Source organism: Dromiciops gliroides, chromosome 5, assembly GCF_019393635.1.
Source record: "Dromiciops gliroides isolate mDroGli1 chromosome 5, mDroGli1.pri, whole genome shotgun sequence".
Taxonomy (NCBI): domain Eukaryota; kingdom Metazoa; phylum Chordata; class Mammalia; order Microbiotheria; family Microbiotheriidae; genus Dromiciops; species Dromiciops gliroides.
In genome coordinates, this window is record NC_057865.1 from 336,310 (window position 1) to 356,956 (window position 20,647).

The 20,647-nt window shown below is 52.2% G+C and overlaps 1 protein-coding gene across 3 annotated transcripts in view; it reads left to right on the top strand.

Annotated features, from left to right (window-relative positions):
* Positions 1-1,190: 1,190 nt before the first annotated feature.
* The window catches only part of CASD1 (CAS1 domain containing 1), a 30,671-nt gene continuing 11,214 nt past the window's right edge, over positions 1,191-20,647 (top strand). The window contains exons 1-11 of one of the 3 annotated variants that reach the window (XM_043966196.1): positions 1,191-1,536; positions 4,651-4,747; positions 5,407-5,527; positions 10,809-10,853; positions 11,425-11,487; positions 11,915-11,959; positions 12,250-12,373; positions 15,293-15,507; positions 16,239-16,661; positions 17,124-17,244; positions 20,376-20,437. In XM_043966196.1, coding sequence (XP_043822131.1) covers positions 1,404-1,536; positions 4,651-4,747; positions 5,407-5,527; positions 10,809-10,853; positions 11,425-11,487; positions 11,915-11,959; positions 12,250-12,373; positions 15,293-15,507; positions 16,239-16,661; positions 17,124-17,244; positions 20,376-20,437 — 1,449 coding nt within the window. In that variant the 5' untranslated portion in view covers positions 1,191-1,403. The other 2 variants (XM_043966195.1, XM_043966197.1) reach the window with 2 other exon arrangements.

Genomic DNA, 20,647 nt, shown 5'->3' on the forward strand with positions numbered 1-20,647 from the left:
TTTCCAGAAGCCAGATGCCCAAGCTTCTACTTAGAAACTGGCAGCAGGCAGACTATGGTGGACCCAGAGCTCTGAGAAGGCTGGGGTTATGTTGGCCCCCACCACATTGTACAACACATCGTGCAATGAGAGGAGGCCCCCAACCCATGGGGAGAGGGATATTCTGGGTACAGGTAGGAAGGGCCTGGTGAAGTGTGAAGGCAGGAAAGCCCCAAGACTGCCGGCCCCAAGATGGCCAGTGTTGGACATAGCAGGCACTTGACAACGGGGTCCACGTGCATGGCTGCAGAAGACCTCTCCAGCATTCCCAAGCCTCCAGAGCCCCTGCGCATGCTCCAGACTCAGAAGCCAAGCTCCGAGGCTGGAACCCCGGCCCCGAGCGCTGATGGTCCGGGGGAGACAGGATGGGAACCAGATGATCGGGGGTCGGGGGAGGGGACACGATGGGCACCAGACAATCGGGGGTCGGGGGAGGGGACACGATGGGCACCAGACAATCGGGTGTCCGAGGTGGGGCCCCTCGGCTCGGGGTGAAAGACGAGGGGGACCCGCGAGCCTGGGGCAGGAGAGCCTTTCAGAGTCATCGCGTGGAGCCCACACTACACACGAGGAAACTGAGGAAAAGCGGCTCGCTTTCCTCTGGGTCCCACGGTCCCGGCGGACACGAGCGGCGGCGGCGGCCTAGGGGTGCCGAGCCTGGGTCCGAATGCCCACCCGCCGGACTCCTTCACCCTCCCTCTCAGCACCCCGCCCGGACCACAGGCTGGGGGCGCTGGGCAAGGAGCCACCCTGGGTGCCTGGGGAGGCGCGGCCGAGGGTGGTCCGGCCCCGGGGGCGGGGCCGGCTGGGGCGTGGCGCGGAAGGACAGGTGAACTTCAGTCCTCCCGCGGGAAGCCACACATCCCGGAGCAGTTGCCCCCAGGTCTCGCCGCGGACCCCCGCCCCCTGCCTGGAGCCCAGACCACCCGACGGCTCAGCGCCGGCCCGTGGCCCCGCCCATGCTGCTCCAGCCCCCGGTCCCGCCCCCCGGGGTGGCCGAGGCTCAGCCGCAGCCGCCGCCGCCGCCGCGGCAGGAGGGGGAGGAGGGGCGGCGGGGCGCAGACACCGCTTCTGCGCAAGCGCGCCCCAGCCCGCGGGACGAGCAGGAGGGCGCAGGCGCGGGCGCGGGCGCAGACGCGGGAGAGTGCGCGGGCACGGCGGGGCCACGGCGGCGCGCAGGGGAGGCCGCGGCGGAGGCGGAGAACCCGGTGTGGCGGTGGCTGCTGCTGGCCGCGTTGCGGTCCTGGCGGCAGCCCCCGAACGACAGCCAAGTCGCTGAGGGCCGGGCTCAGGCTCCGCTGCTGCCCCGGAGCCCGGCTCGCGCTCCCGCCGCCGCCGCGCGCTGTTGTCATGGAGGATCCAAGATGGCGGCGCTGGCGTACACGCGCGGGCGGCGCGAGATCAACCAGTACTTCAGCGTGAGCAGCGCCAAGGGGCTCGCGCTGGCCGCTGTGCTGCTGCTGGCCGCCGGCCATGCGGCGCTGCGCCACTATCCGGGTGAGCGGGGGCCGCCGGGCGAGCGGGCGGGCCGGACGGGGCGGACGGGCCGGGACTCCCAGCGCGCGTGCGCGGCCTCGAGAGAAACCACGCCCCCTTCCAGCCTCGTCTTGGACGTGGTGCGCGTGCGCGGCTGCGCCTGCTCTCGACGTTCTCCCTCGAGCACGCGCGCGTAGCCCGCGGCCCGCGGCTGCCCGCTGAGGGCCCCTCGCCCCCGGGTGGCGCTCTCTAACCCTAACCCTTGCCCCTCTTCCCATACGTGCTGTCTACACCGGCTCCTCCTGCTTTGGCTCTCTGGTCCTGGCCCTTCCGCGGGGCCCCGCCTAGGCTCGCCCCCGCCCCCCGCTGGGGGCCCGTGTGAATTTCTCCCGGCAGCCCGCGTTTCCTTCCCACCCTTTCCGAGGCGCTCATCTTCTGCCCGCCTCGGTCTCCCCAAGTGTAAACCCGGGCGATGGCGCCGCTCCCGCCCCGCCTTGTACGAGGCTCGAGGTGGGGCTGCTTTGCCGCCGCCTCTCCCGGGCTTTGTTTTGGAGGGCCCAGTCGAGCCGCTGCCTCCCACCCCCGTGGGCGCAGGAAAGCCCCGGCCAGAAGTGGGGGGCTGTCGGCTGGCTCTGATTGTGGCGGGGCGCTTCCTCACCCGGCCTCTTTGGGGAGGGGTCCGGGCGTCCAGGAAGGGTGGAGAGCATTCACGGATGTTGGGCAGAGCCCCGGAATTCCGACTGAGTGGGCAGCCGGACCGGGCACTTGTGCCCCTTGCCCCGGTTCGGTTGTTGCTCTGTGGTGGACAGGCACCCAGAAGGTGGGTGGTCCAGGGAGACGTGAGAGCCACGGAGACCCCGCTTTTTGGGCACCCTCCTGGCAAGACAGGTCATTCTGGAGCATTGACTTGTGGGGCTTTCCTTCTTGAGGGTTCGGTGAGCAGCTCCTTGGCCGGGTTGCAGCCGTATCTCTTTCTGTTTGGGATCCTCCCTCCCAGAAGTGCCCCATTAAGTTGAGCTATTAGAGTTGTAAACAGACTTGAAGTTCTGAGGGCATTGTCTGCTGTGCAGGTGGAGGGATTCCTTTGGACAGATGGGTATAGTTCATAAAGCTCCTCCTCCAGAATGCTGGATCTTCTTTGTCACGTTCTCAATGTAGATTTTCTTTTACTCTTAAAATTAGTGGAGAGTTTTGGCCTAGGAATTTCCTGTAGAAGGATAGGAAGAGAGAAACTTTTAGGCCAGATTTTTCTGGTATGGAAAAGACAGTGTTAGCCTGGGCTACTTAAGATGTACCTAAGATAGTGACACCAAATCGTGCTGTCACTTGTGCCACTCAGAAAACAAGACACACAAGACAAGTCAAGTCAGGTATCCCTTATGGGGGTCTGTTGAACTGAGATTTAAGCCTACTACAGTTGTCATTTCATAGCATCTGGTTCTTGCACCTGCTCCCGTCCTCCTATTCCAGTCCCAACTCATCATCTGTTTGCATTATCTGTCCTGCACAGCAGATCCACCCAACTGTAAGTCATAGTCCAGACAAAGGTCATTCGTTCCTCACCAGCTTTGGTTTTCCAGAGTATCTGGTTAGGTAAAATCTGGTCCGGGATGCTCTCCAACCTTCATGGGCTGAATGCAGCTCGCATGTGGTCCTCCACAGATGGGAGTACTGGAGGACGGTGCCCCCACTGGGGATGCCTGCTTCACTTCTGGCTAAAATGGCATCCAAGACCTACTTCTACCTGGCTGGTCAGTGGCAACCCACCAAAGATAGTTACGAGATAACCCTCCTTTAGAGTGACGGGAACTATATAGTTCACAGGCCACTGTAAGCACATGCTTCTCTGTCAGGACTCTCCATGGGAGATCCTTGGCCAGAGGCCACACATGGGCCAGTGGCTGAAGAGACTGAATCATAGCAAGAGTAATACTCTCCTTTGAAACAGACCAGAAGGCTCAAGGCCTCCCTCTGACCCATGATGACTTGGGGACCCTCCTGGTCAGTGTCCCAGGCAGCTCCTGAGTATAGGAGATACTGAGCAATTAGAACTCTTTGTGGGTAGAGGCCTGGTGTGTGTGTGTGTACGCACGCACACATTCGGACATAACGATGTCCAGCGGCCTTCATGACTGCCAAACAAACATCCAGAGTCTCCCTTCAGCCCAGCTCTGTCCAAAACAGCCAGAAGCTTCTTACTGTCTGCAATAAAGCACAGACACCTAAGCCCAGTATCTAAAGGAGGAGGTCTTAACCAGGGGTCCATGAACTTGGTGGGTTTTTTAAAATATTTTAATAACAATACTTCAATGTGATTGCTCTCCTTTGTGCTCCCTTTGTATTAATTTAAATCATAATAAAAATAATGATAGTATTTATAGAGTACCTACTATGTGCCATATCATTCCATTTGATCCTCACATTCATTCCCTTCTTTTTTTTTGGTGAGGCTGTTGGGGTTAAGTGACTTTCCTAGGGTCACACAGCTAGTAAGTGTTAAGTGTCTGAGGCTGGATTTGAACTCAGGTACTCCTGACTCCAAGGCTGGTGCTCTATCCACTGCACCTTTTTACAGTTGAAGAAACGGAGGCAAGTAGAGATGAAGTGACTTGCCCAAGGTTACCCAGTCATTAAGTGTCTGAAGCAGGATTTGAACTCAGGTGTTCCTGACTCCAGGCTCAGTGTTCTGAGCACTGTGGTGCCCCTGGATTTAAAACCATGATTCTGAGAAGGGATCTCTAGGGTCCATAACACACAAAGAGTGATTTCAAGGCCACTGCAGCTTGGTCCTGTCCCCCTCGTTTCAAGCCTTAATTCCTCGATCCCCTTTATGTATTCCTAGACTCAACTGGTCATGTCCCCTGCCATCATGTCTGGGGTACAAATCCCCTCAGCCCCACATCCAGCTTGAGCTCAGGAGCTCCTCTTTGCAGTTGTGTTTATGGTTTGTCTCCTCCGGTCTGAATGCTCATTGTGCCCCTTGACAAAGCATCAGCTCTTTGGGGGTTAAGAAAACTTCATTTTCTAGCTCTGTGTCTTCATCATCCAGGACTTAATTTTTTAAATGCAGTTGGGTAGGGCAATGGGAGTAGCTCAGTCACTCACCTCTCTTTGTTTTCCCTCCATTGGCCCCAGGCCATGATTCCTGTGAACACCTCCTCTCCAGTGGCAGATTTCTTGGAGAGAAAGTTTGGCAGCCTCACAGCTGTATGATGCACCAATATAAAGTCAGGTAAAGCTCTTGCTTTGCAATGTGTTGTTTGTTTTTGTTCCCCGGAATGGGAGGGCAGAGAGGGATCAGGAAAACTTTGGGCCCTGGTTTAAATCCTGGCTTTGAGGAAACACTTGTGGTCCGTATGTAGTAGAGGCTGACATTTCCAGTCCTTGGGGCCCTGGGTACAGGACTGCAGGACTCTGGTGACCAGAGCTGGCCCCAGCCTACGAGCCCTAAGGGGATGTGCCAAGGTCAGCATTCAGTTGTAGCTCAGGTTCAAGTCTCTAAAATGGGCCTTTATGAATTTCACCTTTCTTAAAGAAAGTGCCACTGCTCCTGCTGGGGTGTTCTGAGCCCGGACTCTACTGATGGGGCATCTGCTTCAAGGCTGGCACCGAGAAGGGGATGGCCCTGGGATGGGAGGGCCACGTGGAGCAGCTCGAAGCTTCCAGGCCAGCCAGTGATGGGATGGCTAGATGGGAAGGAAGAGGAACGTGCTGGTTTTTAAAATGTAATATTTAAAAGTTCTAGAGACATAATTCCTGCACGATTTGATGATGCCAGCGTGTTTATTAATAAAGGAATGGTCATTTGGTCCTAACTCAGTAATTAGCTATTAATGCAAGAAAGTAATAATGATTTCTCTCAAAAATAGTCATTGAATCTTTTTATTACAGTGAAGCAAAGAACTGCCTCATAGAGAAACATATCGCATTCATTGGAGACTCCAGAATCCGTCAGTTATTTTATTCTTTTGTAAAAATAATTAACCCTCAATTCAAAGAAGAAGGAAATAAGGTAAGAGTGTCATGTTCCATATCTTTAGGAAGGTGACCATCTGAGGAATTAAGAGGTACATGTGCAGTCTCTTTCCTTCCAAGTGCAGCTCTTCAGTTTTTGTTTATAGGAAAGGTGAATAAATTACCCAGCGGTATAATGGAATACCTTTCTGTGCCAAGCCCAAAGAACCAATTGTTCAGTCAGTAAACACTTAACCAAGCACCTACCATGTGTCAGGCAGCTAGGAGGCTCAGCTGATTGAGCTTGGGCCTGGAGCCAGGGAGACCTTAGTTCAAATCTGGCCTCGACCACTCACTAGCTCTGTGACCCTGGGCAAGGCACTTCTCTTCTGTCTGTCTTAATCCACTGGAGAAAATCCCTCCGGTATCTTTGCCAAGAAAACCCCACAGACAATATTGTTGTGCTATGGTCTATGGGATCACAGAGTCAGACACAACTGGACAAGCAAGTGCTGGGGATACAAAAAGAGGCAAAAGACAGTTTCTGCCCTCAAGGAGTTCCCAATCTAATGGGGGAGACAGCACGCCGCCGCTGTGGAGAGGCAAGCTACCTATGGGATAAGTAGAACGTAAGAGAGGAGAGGCACTGGAATGAAGAGGGGGCGCAGAAGGTGGAGTTTTAGCTGGAACTTAAAGGAAGCTATGGACGTTGGTCCGCGGACGGGAGGAGGAAGAGCAGCCCAGCATTTGGGGTCCGGATCACTGAGCAGGGGAGAGGCTTCTGGAGTCGGGGGCGATGTGCTTCAAGATCTGTGTCCGTGGAGTGGAGGAGGGGGAGACCCACCTTCACCCGCCTTCAGCTTGTCGTTGTCCAGGTGTGAGGTGATCAGGGCTGGGCTGAGTCTGGGAGAGAAGGGGGCATGTCGGAGAGGCTGCAGATGTGAGCGCCACAGGCTGTGGTGCTGTATTGGATGTGAAGGCGCAGGCGCGTGAGAGTGATTCCAGGGCCAGGAGCCTGAGCAGCGGGGAGGGTGGGGAAAGAGGCCATGCTGAGTTTTAGATGTCCATCGTGAGACATCCCGGAGGCAGGGGAGGGGGAGGCCTAAGGAGGAGAGGGCAGAGTGGGCCCGACTGGTCTGGTGTGGGGAGGGGAATCCTGACTGGAGCGCCCAGAGCATTCAGCACTCTGTCACCCGAGCCCAGCCTGGCCCCTTCGCCTCTGCCTCTGCAGCCATGGTCCAGCTGCTGGTGCCCAGCTCGCAGAAAGCTGCTCCTGGAGCTCAAGGGACTGCAGGCAGGGACCCCAGTGGATATGGCAACCTGTACAACTGGGAGGCGGCCATCTTCAGGCCCCGCAACACCCAGGGCACCTCAGGTCTCCTATTGATTCCCCCTACTCCCCTCCAACTTTCCCATTCCTCACAAACATCCAGGACAGGGGTGTTTGTATCTCAACCATGTGCCCTTCAGTGGACGATCCCCACCCAGAATGGCAGCACCATCCACCAGAGCGGGCGCTCCTCAGTGAGCCCAGTCCCTTCTCACCAGCCAGCGCAGTTGCTTCTGTGATGTACAGCAAAGGGAAGGACCAGGACTATATAGACATCATCCGTAGGCAAGTCCTGGGGACCAGGGCAGATGCAGAGCGAGATGAGGTCAAGGTGCCCCCCACACCGGCTGAGTATCCTGTGAAGACCAAGGCCCCGTGCCGGATGAGGGCTCGGACTTCTTCTGTGAGGACAATGACGTGGATGAGGAGGCTGACAGCTGCTGGGGGATAACGAGGATGCCTCCTCCCCACAACACCCCCCACCCCGGGGCCCGAAATGAACTTGTAAATTTTACCTCACACAGGGAGCCCGGAAACTCGCCTGGAAATCTCTTAGGCTCCTGACAGCCCTGAACAAAGACTCTACCTCAGGGGAGTTTCTAGTTTTTCTAGTTGATCTTGGTTTTTCTCCCTTTGGGTTTTGGATGGGTTTTTTCCTTTCCCATCAAAGGAAAACACCCCTTCCCTCACCCCAGGCCCGTTTTCTTCATCTTTAAATCTGAGGCCCCATTTTGCAGCTTTGGGGAGTAAAAGGGAGGCTTGCCGGGGAGGGGCTGCCTTGGGCCTTTCAACCTGGAAGCTCTGGGTTCTGACCTTGCCCACTTTGGTCCTTCATGGTGATTTCATCTGTCTGGGTGAGACTAGGAGGATCTTACAGGCTATTGTGTGCATTAGGTGAGTGAAGACTACAGCAGCTACCATTTGGTGGGGTGGGTCACACTGCCTGCTGGCCTGTCTCTCTTCTGCCACAGCCTAGGGTGGTTGCCAGGAGAAAAGGCCTGAGCTGGTTTTTGTGGGTTCTCCCCAGCCTATTCTGCTCTGGATACTTGCAGCATCACATCAGACCACTAGAGGGAGGCAGATTCACCCTTAGAGATCCTTGGCCCTGGCAGGCCTTGGTTCTCACGCCCTGAGACAGGAGCCCTGGGGCCTAGAAGGGGCTCCCAGGGTCTTGAGCTGGGGCGGGGAAGGGCAGACAGAATTTTTTCTAGAAGTGGATGGGTGGTTTTAATTTTTCATCAATTTCTTTCTGCTTCAGTTTTTTTGAAATATTAAATGAAACTACTTTATGAGGAAAAAAAGAAAGAAAATCAACATAGAGATGTTATGAAATCTGTGGGAGCTTATGAGCTCAACAGGTGAAGCAAGTAGTATAGAGGGAGAAGAGAAGAGGTCCTGGGGAGAATCTGAGGATTGTCATGTTAAGTTTGAGGGCGTGATCTGGAAGAGGATCCAGAGAAGGAGCTGTCAGAGATGGGGAGGGGAAGCAGGGGAGAGGTGGCCTAAAACCCTAGAGGAAGGAGGATTGGCTGGGACCACTAAGAGGCCACTGGTGACTTTGGAGAGGGCAGAAGCCAGGTTGTAAAGGGTTAACAAGAGAGTGAGGGTAGAGGAAATGGAGGCCCCTGGTGTAGACACCTTCCAAGGAGTTTGACCACAAAGGGCAGAAGAGATGGAGGACAAGAGTTAGCCAGGATGAACGGACCAAGGGAAGGGTTTTTGAGGATGAAGCAGATGTGGGTGCATTTGCAGGCAGTAGAGAAGGAACCAATAGAGAGGAAAAGACTGAAAATAAGAGATTTAGGGGGTGGGGGGGGCAGCCTGCTGGAGGAGGCAGGTAGAGGGGTTGGCCTTGGCCAGGATCATGGGAGACAGGTGTGGGAAGAGGGAGGGCAAAAGGCATCTGAGGGATGGGAGACACGTTAGACCTATGTTTGTACTGACAGAATAAATAGAAGGTAATTGGGAAGGGGGGCGAGATTGGGAATTAGGACTCACGGAGAAACTGCACGCTAAAGGACAAGGGGGGAGCTATAATTCAGGCACTGGAGGTGATGGACCATCCATTCTCTCCTTGGAGAGACCCTTTCTTCTCTTCCATTTTATGACATCTCTCTCTTTTGCCTTGGCTAGATTATCTCCCATATCCTCTCTTTAACTGTGGGTGCTCCCAAGTCTCTGTCCTAGGCCCTCTTCTCCTTGTAATCCAACCAGTTTGGACAGAGGCCTGAGGAAGGGGGCTAGATCAGCCCAGTAGAGAGAAGGGCATCATCAACGCCCAGAGAAGAGGAAGAGGGGGTGGTCAACCATGTCAGAAGCTACAGAGAGGACAAGAAGGGTGAGAGGACTGAGGAGTAAGAAGGAGTTTACTTTGAATGATGTGGTTAGAGGGGTTGAACCCTTGGAATGAGGGTTTAGTGAAGGGAGAGACGGAAGGCATGAGTATAAACAGATATTTTTTAGGCTGAGAAAGAAGAGAATTGCTGGCCAGTGGCTTGAGGAGGTGGTCGGTTCTAGTGAAGGTTTTTGAAGGATGGGGGAGATAGTTGGGAAGGAGAAGGGCTACCTACTCCATGATCCAGAGTAGGCTCGAGGGGCTTTTGAATAAAAAGAGGAGGCAATTCACATCAAGTTATCTTTTCAGTAAATAAGAAGTAAGGTCCTGAGCTGAGGGGACCATGTGGGAGGGGTGGGGAGAAAGGAGGAGAATGGTAGAGAAATCCTTATCACAATGAGGGCCTGGTTAAGGTTGGATAATGTGTGTCTGGTCAGCATAGTTGGGAGGCCAGCTCCAGCTCATCATCAGCTTGTGAGGAAAAGTGGGAGGAGAAAAGGACTGACTGCCACGTTAGAAAAGCCACGAGAAGGAGGTCTGGCAGCCTTTAAGGGAACTAGTGCTCCCTCTTACCCCTAACTAGGGGCGACCCTGGACCAAGTGGCTTCACCCTGTTTGCCTCAGCTGGAAAATGAGATGGAGAAGGATATGGCAAATCACTCTAGTATCTCTGTCAAGAAAACCCCATATGGGGTCCCAAAGAGTCAGACATGACTGAAAAATGACTGAACAACAAAAGAGCTGTTCTCCCTGACCAGGGTTTAGAGACGCTCTCCCTCCCTCCCCCAAGTCCTTGGCTGCTTTCCAATTTCCACCTCCCTGTAGCTGCAGGCATGTGGACATTAGCCTCCTTTGGGACTGGGTCCAGTACAGCGTGAGGGGCAGAAGAAGGAAGAGCTGGTAGAAGATTCAAAGCTACAGTACCCCACCCCTCCCTCAGTCACCTTGGGTTTACTTCATTGTACTTAGTCATTTCCTCCTTTTCTAGAGGCATCTTTTGTTCATTATACTAATCGTCTCCCATTACACCCCCCCTCCCTCCCCTTGGGTGCAGTGTTCTGACCCCACAGTCCCCCACTTCTCTACTGAGACATGGGAGTGTATTACACCATCAGATTTCTGAAACCTAGAGTCCAAGTAACTGGAATTTGGCTGCCCCTGAATGGCTCATGGTTACTGAGCTTTTGGTCCACGCGGATCTCTTGTTTTTCAGCATGAACCATGTCTGTCGCTTTTTAGGGGACAGTAGCAGAGCCCTCCCTCGGCACCCTGTGTATAGCAGGAAGGAGCTTCCTAAGTGTTTTGAAGTTGGATTGGATGTTGCTTACATGAAGGTGTCCTCAATGTCCATGCTGGATTCATCCTGAGACCTTTGCCTTCTCAGCCAGATGTTCAGATGCTCACCCTAGATTCTCCCTGGGAGATGCTGTCCCAGGCTGGAGTAAAAGCAAAGGCTTGTGCACATGGGCCCACATTTTTGAGTTAGAAGGTTATTTGGGGTTGTCCAGGCTCTTCCAAGTAAGATAGATTACCCCACCACCACCTACACACACACACACACACACACACACACACACAGCAGATGAATAAGAAACTAGTATTTTATTTAAAGTTTTTTATATTAAAAGGCTACTATTTTTTGTTTTCCCCCTCTCTCCCCATTTCCTTTGGCAGCATGAAAACATTCCTTTTGAAGACAAAATTTCATCAGTTAAAGTGGTAAGTTTATCACCAAAATACCCTAATTTATAATTGCCAGTATCAGTAGTTCAGCAGGGTGAGAAAACTAAGGACTGAATAAATGGAGTTTATTTTGTAGCTCATGAGTTACTTTGTGTTGGAGTCATACCTTTAGACACCATCGGGTCTTTATCCAAGGGGGAAATAATCAGAGATGAAGTACCTTCCTCCATCATCATTGCCCAACTGTCTCTGAGGGGAAAACACAGGTTGTAGCCTGAACACAACTGCATTTGTCAAGACCCTGAAAGGACAAGTTTCAGCTCCTAACTCCTGACAGTGTCACTGACCCTCTCCTCCCACCTCCTTGCTCCCCTTGCTGAGTGGAAGCACCTTGGGGCAGGGACTCTCTAAGTGGGGAGGAGAGTTAGGTAAAATGTCCTGTGGCTGGTAGCTGGGATGCACGTTGACTGGGCTGGACACTGTCCTCCAGATCCCTCAGTCTCCTGCCAGTCCCAGGCCCAGGGAGAGGCATTTCCAGGCCTGGCCCACAGCCCAGCCACAGTCCAGTGGGACTGAGATATCTCCTATGTGTTTGTGTTTCTATTAGGATTTCCTGTGGCACCCTGAAGTGAATGCTTCCATGAAACAGTGTGTCAAACTGTGGACTGAGGTCGGTATTGAGGGCTTCAGTTAGACTTCAGGAATTACAAAGACCCAGTACTCATGAGGCCACCTTGGCTTCCCCTCCTCTCCATCTGTTCCTCCCAGCAGCAGGAGCTGTGTGAAGCTGATGCCCCAGTTAAGGCCCTGCCTGTCAGAGGCCAGCATGGCTCCTTGATTAATGAAGAAGGTCCTAAGTCTCAGGATGAAATGATTCCTAGCAGCCCTTGGTAGGGTCCTCAGAAAAGTTCCCATTGGCCCTTCATCCTCCTGGGACTGACCAGCTTCTCTCAGAGGTCTCTTCAGTGGGAGTGAGAGAGGACTGAGGGATAAGTGGGTTATCTCCCTAACTCCTAACTCCCCAGTGACTGTGTCCCAGCTCCCGCCCCCTAGCAGGTGCTCCATAAATGCTTGTTAATTGAACTTTCCCTCTTTAGGAACCTGTTGGAAAGCCCCATGTCGTTGTAGCAGGAGCTGCCACGGTGAGCACTTGGCCTTCCTCTGGACTGGGGGGAGGGGGCGGGGTTCTGCCCCCGCTGAGATGGGGGTGTTTTCCCATCAAATCCAAGTCACTCTTGTAATTCCGACGCCCAAGTGGTGTTTTGGAAGCCCTTGCTTGTCTTCTGTTTGTCCTGTCCGAAGCTGCCTTCTCCCTTGCCTTTGTCCGTTCTGTCTGTGGGATGTGCAGTTCATTTCTCTGAATGAGTCAGTGAGTTATTGGTCAGGTGGTAAGCACTGATTAACACTGCTCTTTTTGGTTCCATCTTTGTAGTGGTCCATAAAGACCCATAATGGCAGTGATGAGGCCCTCGCCCAGTATAAGACCAACATCACGTCTCTTGCGCCACTTTTAGAGAAATTAGCAAAGACTAGTGACGTTTACTGGGTCTTACAAGGTAAGGAACCAATTTACCAAGATAAGTGTCACTGATCTATTTTAAATGAATCATTCTTTTGGGAGGAAACTTGTTACTTTAGGAAAATAGATATTGTTCATCTGGAAGAACAAAAGCTCAAGGATGTCAAAGGAATCAATGAAAAAATGTCTAGCACTATCAGATTTCAGACTGTATTATAAAGCAATAATAATCAAAACAATCTGGTCCTGGCTAAGAAATAGAGAGATGGATCAGTGGAATAGAAGAGGGACAAATTATACTGTAGTAAATGACTGTAGTAATCTTGTATATGATAAAGCCAAAGATCCAAGCTTTTGGAACAAAAACTCATCATTTGACAAAACTGCTGGAAAAACTGGAGAACAATTTGGCAGAAACTAAGTATAGACCAACATCTCATACTGTATACTAAAATAAGGTCCAAATGGATACATAATTTACACATAAAGGGTGAGACCATAAACAATTTAAGAGAGCATGGAATCGTGTATCCGTCAGATTTATGGGCAGAGGACAGATGAAGATACAGAGAGCAATACAAAATGTAAAATAGATCGTTTGGATTATATAAAATTAAAAAGTTTTTGCACAAACAAAACTAATGCAACCAAGATTATAAGAGAAGCAGAAAACTGGGAAAGAATTTTTGCAACAAGTATCTCTGATAAAGGCCTCATTTCTCAAATATGTAGAGAACTGAGTCAAATTTATAAAAATACAAGTCATTCTCCAATTGATAAGTAAAGGATATGAACAGGCTGTTTTCAGACAAAGAAATCAAAGCTGTCTCTAGTCATATGAAAAATGTTCTAGATCACTATTTGTGAGAAAATAATTATTAATGGATTTCTTGGGGGACCCCAGAGATCCGCTTCAGTCCTTTCTCCCCCACCCCACCCCCAACTCCAGAAAATTCAGCTCTAGCTTAGGACAGATGCTAGGGAACAAATGAAATGGAGGCGGACTCCTGTCTATCTCAGTGAAGGACCACACCCAGATAATGGACTTTGCCTTAAGGCAACATGAATGAGGGTCTTCATTCTCCCTGTATAGTTCATTTTAAGGTATCCCACCCTCAAGTCATGTCAGCCAATGGAATCATGATGCTTACCAAATAGCACAGATCTCTATGGAAAGAGGATAAAACTCTTGGCTCTCTCTTGGCTGGCTTTTAGCTCTCTTGGTGCAGGTTCTTCCTCTTAGGAGGGTTTAGGTTTTATAAGTCTTCTGAACTTTCCTTGAAACCATGTGCTGTCTCTCTGAGAGACCTTGAGCATGGATCTGGGGCTTTTCTCCTGATCACCCTAACTGCCACACAGTCAATCCTTTACTGATATATAGAATATTCATTAATAATAAATACTTACTGGGCAGCTAGGTGGCGCAGTGGATAAAGCACCGGCCCTGGATTCAGGAGGACCTGAGTTCAAATCCTGCCTCAGACACTTGACACTTGCTAGCTGTGTGCCCCATGGCAAGTCAACCCCCATTGCCCCACAAAAAAAAATAATAATAATAATAATAAATGCTGACTGCCAAAACTGGTATAAGAGCAATTAATTAATTTAGAAAACACAGTTTTAGCCTAATAAATTTTAAAAACACATATTAAGGGAGCAGCTAGGTGGCGCAGTGGATAAAGCACTGGCCTTTCTGGAGAGCAATTTGGATCTATGCCCAAAGGGCTATAGAACTGTGTATACCCTTTGATTCAGCAATATCACTGCTATTTCTAGCAGTTCTTTTTTGTGGTGGCTAAGAACTGAAAATCAAAAGAATGCCCATCCATTGGGGAATGGCTAAACAAGCTATGGTATATGATAGTAAGGGAATATTATTGTGCTATAAGAAATGACAAGCAGGATGATTTCAGAAAGGCCTGGAAAGACTTGTATGAACTGATGTATGGTGAAGTGAGCAGAGCCAGGAGAACATTGTGCACAGAGACAGCAGTCTTGTTTGATGAAGAACTGTGAATGACGTGACGATCCTCAACAATACAGTGATCCAAGATAATCCCAGAGGACTATTGATGAAACATACCATCCGCCTCCAATAAAAGAACTGATATTGATGAAACACTGAAGCATGCTAATTTTCTCTTAAATTTTTTTCTTTTATTCGAGTTTTCTTATACAAAATGACTAATTTGGAAATGTTTTATTTAATTGTACATGTATAACCTATATCTGATTGCTTACCACCTCAGGGACAAAGGAGGGGAGGGAGGGAAGGAGGGCTAAAAACTGGAACCCAAACTTTAAATAAAGGAGTATTTACTGAAAAACAATTAATATTGGGATGAACTCACCCTTCCCCCCCTCCCCCCAAAGTGATTCTCTAAATCCAGAGATTTCCGCTTACAGACAGGACAGCCCAGTAAATGTATGTATGAGAGAACTGGGTGAAGACTTCAGAGAGACCCTCCCTTCCCTTTTTTAGGGAAACTTTGGGTGTGTTTCTGTTTGTAATTGAATGTTTAGACTCTTGGGGAGCATTTATTTCTTCATCTGAAATTCCTATCAGGTGGGAAGAGCACAGGGTCACAGATTTGGAGAGGGGCCATACTCTTGTCCAGCCCTACACCAAAGAATACCCTCTGGAAGACCTCTGACTCCCAAGGAAGGGAAGCCCACCTCATCTCCAGGCAGCCCCTTCTACTTGGAGACAGTTCTCGCTGTTCAGGAGAGCTTTGGCCTGCCTCTTGGCACATACTCCGGTGTGTCCTCTAGAGCCAGGCAGACTGTTCCCCCCACCTCCCCCCAGATCTTCTTTTCTCCCGAGAAGGCAGAAAGTTTAAGGAAGAAGAAGGAGCCAGGTTCCCAGAAGGCTGCAGGGACCCGAGAGAGAGTGGGCACTAAACATGCTTGCTCACTCTCCCTAGAAACCCTCAAAAATGCCTTGTTTCATGTGCAGATCCTGTTTATGAAGAACTGCTCAGTGAAAACAGGCGGATGATCACCAATGAGCAGATCACTGCCTACAATGAAGCCGCCATCAGCGTCCTCAATGGCAGCGCCAAGAACGCCAAGTCCAGGGTCAAGGTGTTCCGTGTTTCCCAGCTCATTGCGCAAGAGACCATCATGGAATCTGTGGATGGCCTCCACCTCCCGGAGTCGAGCCGAGAAACAGTAAGAGCACAGTGACCCCCATGCCCAGCGTTGCCCGAGGGCCTCTCTAGAGGCCTTGCACCTGGGGCTCTTGGCTGAGAGCTGCAGTGACCACTCAGAACCCGCTGGTCCTCCTGGGATGGTCTCTGCAGTACCCGTCAGCCTCAGGACGGCTGCGTGTGTCCTGGAGCTTTGTCCACTGCCCCTGGGGCGGGAGCCTTGGTGTTTGTGACTGAGCTTTTAGGGGTAAAGGGGAGTAGTGGAGTCCCCAAGAGAAGAGGAAGGGTCCTTGTCGAGCCCCACTCAGCCTCATGGGGGGAGGGAATCTGGGAATGCAGCCATAGTGGGGGGCGCGGGTACCTGGCCCACTAACTGGATGTTCTCAGGACCCGAAATGCTGCCTTTGACCTAAGGGCTGGAGAAGGGCAGGCAGGGACTAGTTGGGAAAAGGGTGTAGGTCAAGCATTTGATCTCATTGCCATTTAGGCTACAAGTCTTCACCCCAATCCTGAGGAGCTCTTCTTCCCCTCATTTTACGGGTGAGGAAACTAAGGCTGAGAGCTGCTCACTAGCTGAGCCTGGCACTGTGCCCTGGTGGTAGCTGTACCCAGGCCAGCCTTCTTTGACCCTTCCCCCCTCCACCTCAGTTTGCTTCTCTCATTAATGGGGCTAACAGCGCACCAGCTGGGATAGTTAAAGGTGTCCAGGGACCTCAGTGACCCGCCCACTCCCCACTGCTTCTTCTCTGGCAGAGTGCCATGATTCTCATGAACGTGTGCTGCAACAAGGTGGTGAGGCCCATCGATGGCTCCTGCTGCCAGCCCCCCTCGGCCCCCGCACTCACCCAGAAACTGGCGGCCGGCTTTTTCGGCCTCTCCATCGCGGGCTGCCTGATCCTGCACCTGGTGCATCGTCATGGTCACCGGAGGAGCCGGCCGTGCGCTGATGTGGAGGCAGGAGAGGAGAAGAAGGCGGCCCCTGCAGCCTCCGCCTGCCCCTCCGAAGTAGTCCTTCAGTCATGTTGCAAGCTGGGGCTGATCATGGCCTATTTCTACCTGTGCGACCGAGCCGATCTGTTTATGAAGGAAAACAAGTTTTACACCCACTCCTCCTTCTTCACACCCATCATCTACATCCTGGTTTTAGGAGTGTTTTATAATGAAAATACCAAAGAGGTAGGTGGGGTGGGGGTGGGGCGATCCCCTAGGGAGGGGCAGTGAGAAGACACGTCAGTCAGGGCTGGTGCAGAGCAGGCCCTGGGAGCAGTCTGCCCAGCTCTTGCTTTCCAGGCCCCTGACCCCAGGGTCCAGTAGGGCCCCGCCCAAACAAATGTGAGAGGCTGCACATTCACATGGCAGGGGCTCCCTTGGATCCGGGCCGCACCTGCTGCAGTGGCCCCTGGCCTGACTCAGCTCCCTGTCCTCCGCAAGTTCACCCTCTTAACAGGGGCTGTCCCAGGGAAGGAAGTCAAGGGCCTCTGGCCTTGTTCTGCCCTTGTCATCCAGTCCCCATCCCACTGGGAGTCACTGAGCTGTAGGGACTTGGAACTCAGGTGGGGTTGGGGGGGGTCCCCACTCTCTCCATCCCTGCCCACCTGGTGACTGGGCGTGGCCCCGCATGGTGTCTCCTTCCCACAGACCAAGGTGTTGAATCGCGAGCAGACAGAGGAGTGGAAGGGCTGGATGCAGCTGGTCATCCTCATCTACCACATCTCGGGGGCCAGCACTGTAAGGGTTCCCAGCGACGCCGAGCTGTCTGGTGAATGGGGCTCCGGGGGGGCTTCTGGGGGTGGCCTCACTTTATAGTCATCCTACCACTGAAACACCATGAAATCCAGATTCCAGAGTCCTCCCTGATGATGATCTGTGCCTTCCTTCCCCAGGAGAGGCCAGGGCCGTTCTGGGTCTCAGAGGCTCTTAGCACATGCAGTAGGTGCTTACTGTCTGCTGGTTCAGTCATGATGAGTATTGACCCTACAGAGCCAGACCAAGAAACTGCATAGTCTGATCTTACTTACAAAGAAATAGAAGGAAAAATTCCACAAGGTGTGATAGAGTAAGCCATACACACACCTATGTGATGTGATACGGACTGGAGAGGGGGCGGGAGGCAGCCTCAGACCTGAAACATCCTACACACCTGCTGTGGCCCCCACAGGAGCTGCCCCCAGACCACTTGGAAGTCCTAAGTTGGTTGGAGACAGGCTATGCTATTAACCCCAAGGTCATCATAACAGTAAGCACAGAAGATGGGGGGTTTCTGGTTTAGTTCCTTGTCGGCCCCCTTGTAACGAACGGGGCCTCTTTGATGGGGGCCTCTTGGGTCTACAAAGCCCTGTCCCACTACAGCCCTGTGAGGCGTTAGGCCCGTTTGGCAGATAGGGAAGCTAACCTGCTCATGGTCCCCTCCTGGGGAACGTGTTGAGAGGCTCCCCACTCATGCTCACTACACACACCACGCGGGGCAGTGGGCCGAGCGAGAGTTCGGCCTGGTGGTCTCTTAACCCGAGGCTCTCTCTTCAATAGGTCTAGCCTTGTTAAGATGAGATTGTGTTTCTTGTGTAATAGTTTGTTGTATTGGTTACCGCTCGCTGTCTTGGGGCATCGGGAGAGTTGGGAAATCTTGCCTTGAAGTTCGTCAATTTGCCATATTGCTTTAATGCCAAATCGTGATTCTCTCATGAGGCCGTGATCTCGTCAGTTTGGAAGGACCCTCCAGCAGTTCCATGCACAGCCCATTGTCCTGTGTGACTGTCACCCTCAGGGTCCCCAGAAGGAGCTGGAGGCCTTCTCCCTGTCTCACAGCTCCTTCTTCAGAGCCTTCCTTGGTCCCTTCAGGGGATACGCATCCTCAGCTCTTTTCAGCTGCAGCACCTTTGAAGACTGAAGAGAGGGGTAGAGAGCCCTGCTTCCTGGACACAGCCCAGCCTTCTGTCTTCCACTTCTCCGGCTTGCCACATGCAGTCTGTCTCAGGCAGGGTCCCCCTCGGGGCAGTAGGCCTCTTCATGCTCAGTTTGGAGTTTCCAGAGGGAATGGGCAGACTTGACTCGTGGGTGATCACAGATCTCTTTCTGGAGGCTCCTGTCCTCACTCACGTCTCCTGCTCCCTCTTTAGGTGAAGAGGTTTGCAGCACAGGCTTGATGACCCATCCTCTGGCAGGGAGGGGGCGACTCCTTGGTGTCAGAGCCGGGGCTTCTGTCCTGCCAGGTTGGGCGTTTTTCCACACTAACAGGGGGCTCCTCTATTCTCCATGTCATTCAGTCCTAAGCTATTTCTTCTGCTTTTTTGGCCTTTTTCCTCCCATTCGCTCCCTTCTCACTTAAGGCCTTCCCAATTGTGTCACCTCCAGGGCGGATCTCTTTCTATATTTGCTCCAGGACAGCTGTTTTTCCTGTCTTCGTTCTCAGGGCCTCTGCCTAATCTACAAGTATTTGGCCTTTCATTCTTTTCTCCCCGTCTTCATCTTGTCCCCTTTGCCTGGAAGTCCCCAAGTATCACTGAGTCAGTGGATTGGATTTGAAGGGTCTTCTCCAGTGGCCCGTGGGACCTTCTGAACCCTTCTTCCTCAGCCACTGGTTGCCGTGGTGACCTTTTTGTCCATTTGGGACCATTCATGCTGCAATCCTTGATGACCAGACTTTCCTGTTGTCTTAGGCTCTTCCTTCTCCTTTCTTTGCCTCTCCACAGAATGCCCAGACTCTCCTTCCACTGAGCTGCACCCCCTTGTCCCTTCTTGTGACCTCAGCTTCGTAGTATGCCAGTTCTATTTAGAACAGGCATGTAGAGATGGGCATGACTCAACACCTCCACAAGTGTGCCCACCCACGACGGGCCCTGGGACAAGGCACAGAGTCTAAACACTGTGATGCCACTGGAGACAGAAGGGGCCACCCAGGATGGGCACATTTTGTGTTCTTCTTTGTTTCCATCCCAGGAAGGCTGCCTGCTAGGGACGGGGCCCTGCCGCCCACTTAGCAGGGTTGGTCCTTTGACAACAGGCTTGGCCAGTTACCAGGAAGCAGGAGCTTGGCCTCCAGTCTCCATCCTCTGACTCAGACCCAGAACCTTTGTCCCATCCTTAGAGAGACAGACAGAAAGGGCTGTCATTCCTCATGTGTGTGGTTCCCACTCCCAGGCTGCTGCCAACTTAATTGCGGGCTCCCTTCCCATGCAACCTTTGTACGATGGTTGCTTGGGTCTTGGAAACAGAGGCGCTGATTGTGGTCAGGTTCCGGGCTGTCCTCCCAAAGCCCATTGAATCCACAGTCACCTATGCTTAATTAGGCGAAGCCTAAAACACTTGAATAGCAAGTTTGGATTCAGAGTTCTTTCCCTGGGGTACTCTTGGCAGGAGAATCCTGGGACTATAAAGACACCTTGGCTTCCACGGCTTGGAATGGGAGCCTCTGGCAGGTCAGGGGAGGGGGCAGGGAGGGCATTGAACACTCCCTCCCATCCCCATGTGCTCTAGAGCGAAAGGGGTGCTTGGGCCAAGCACCCCAGCTATTGACTGAATGTGAGCCTTCCCTTTGGTGAGCCGTGTCACCTTCTCATTGAGGGAGCTTTCCATCCATGTTGAGTGATGTCATCTAAGCGGGGAGATTGGCAGGATGGGTGGATAGAGAAGAGGGAGATAGGCCTCTCTCAGAGTCTGGACCTTGCCTGGATTCTGCAGGCTTGGGCAAGTTGTTAGACTCATGTCTCTGGGCCTGCCCTCCTTCCTCTGAAATGGGGGGACCATCTGCGCACTTTGTGAATGAGAACATGTCAGCCTTTGAGTTTCTGTCCAACCCTAACCACCCAATTTAATGCGTTTTTTTTTGCCAACAGTTTTTGCCTGTGTATATGCACATTAGGGTTCTGGTTGCTGCATATCTATTTCAAACAGGTTATGGGCACTTCTCGTACTTTTGGATCAAAGGAGACTTTGGAATCCACCGAGTATGTCAGGTAGGAAACAACTAGATACACAAGTGAATAAATAAGTAAACAAAAGAGGAAGGGAGGGAGGGAGGAATGGTTGGATGCCATGTCCCTCTGTCTCTGCTCTTGACTAGTTTGGGGACTTTGGCTGGAGACGATCTATCTCCAGAATCTAGCATCCAGAAACTAACTTAACAAGATTATCTGCTTACAACCTCATCGCCAGCAAATCAGAAT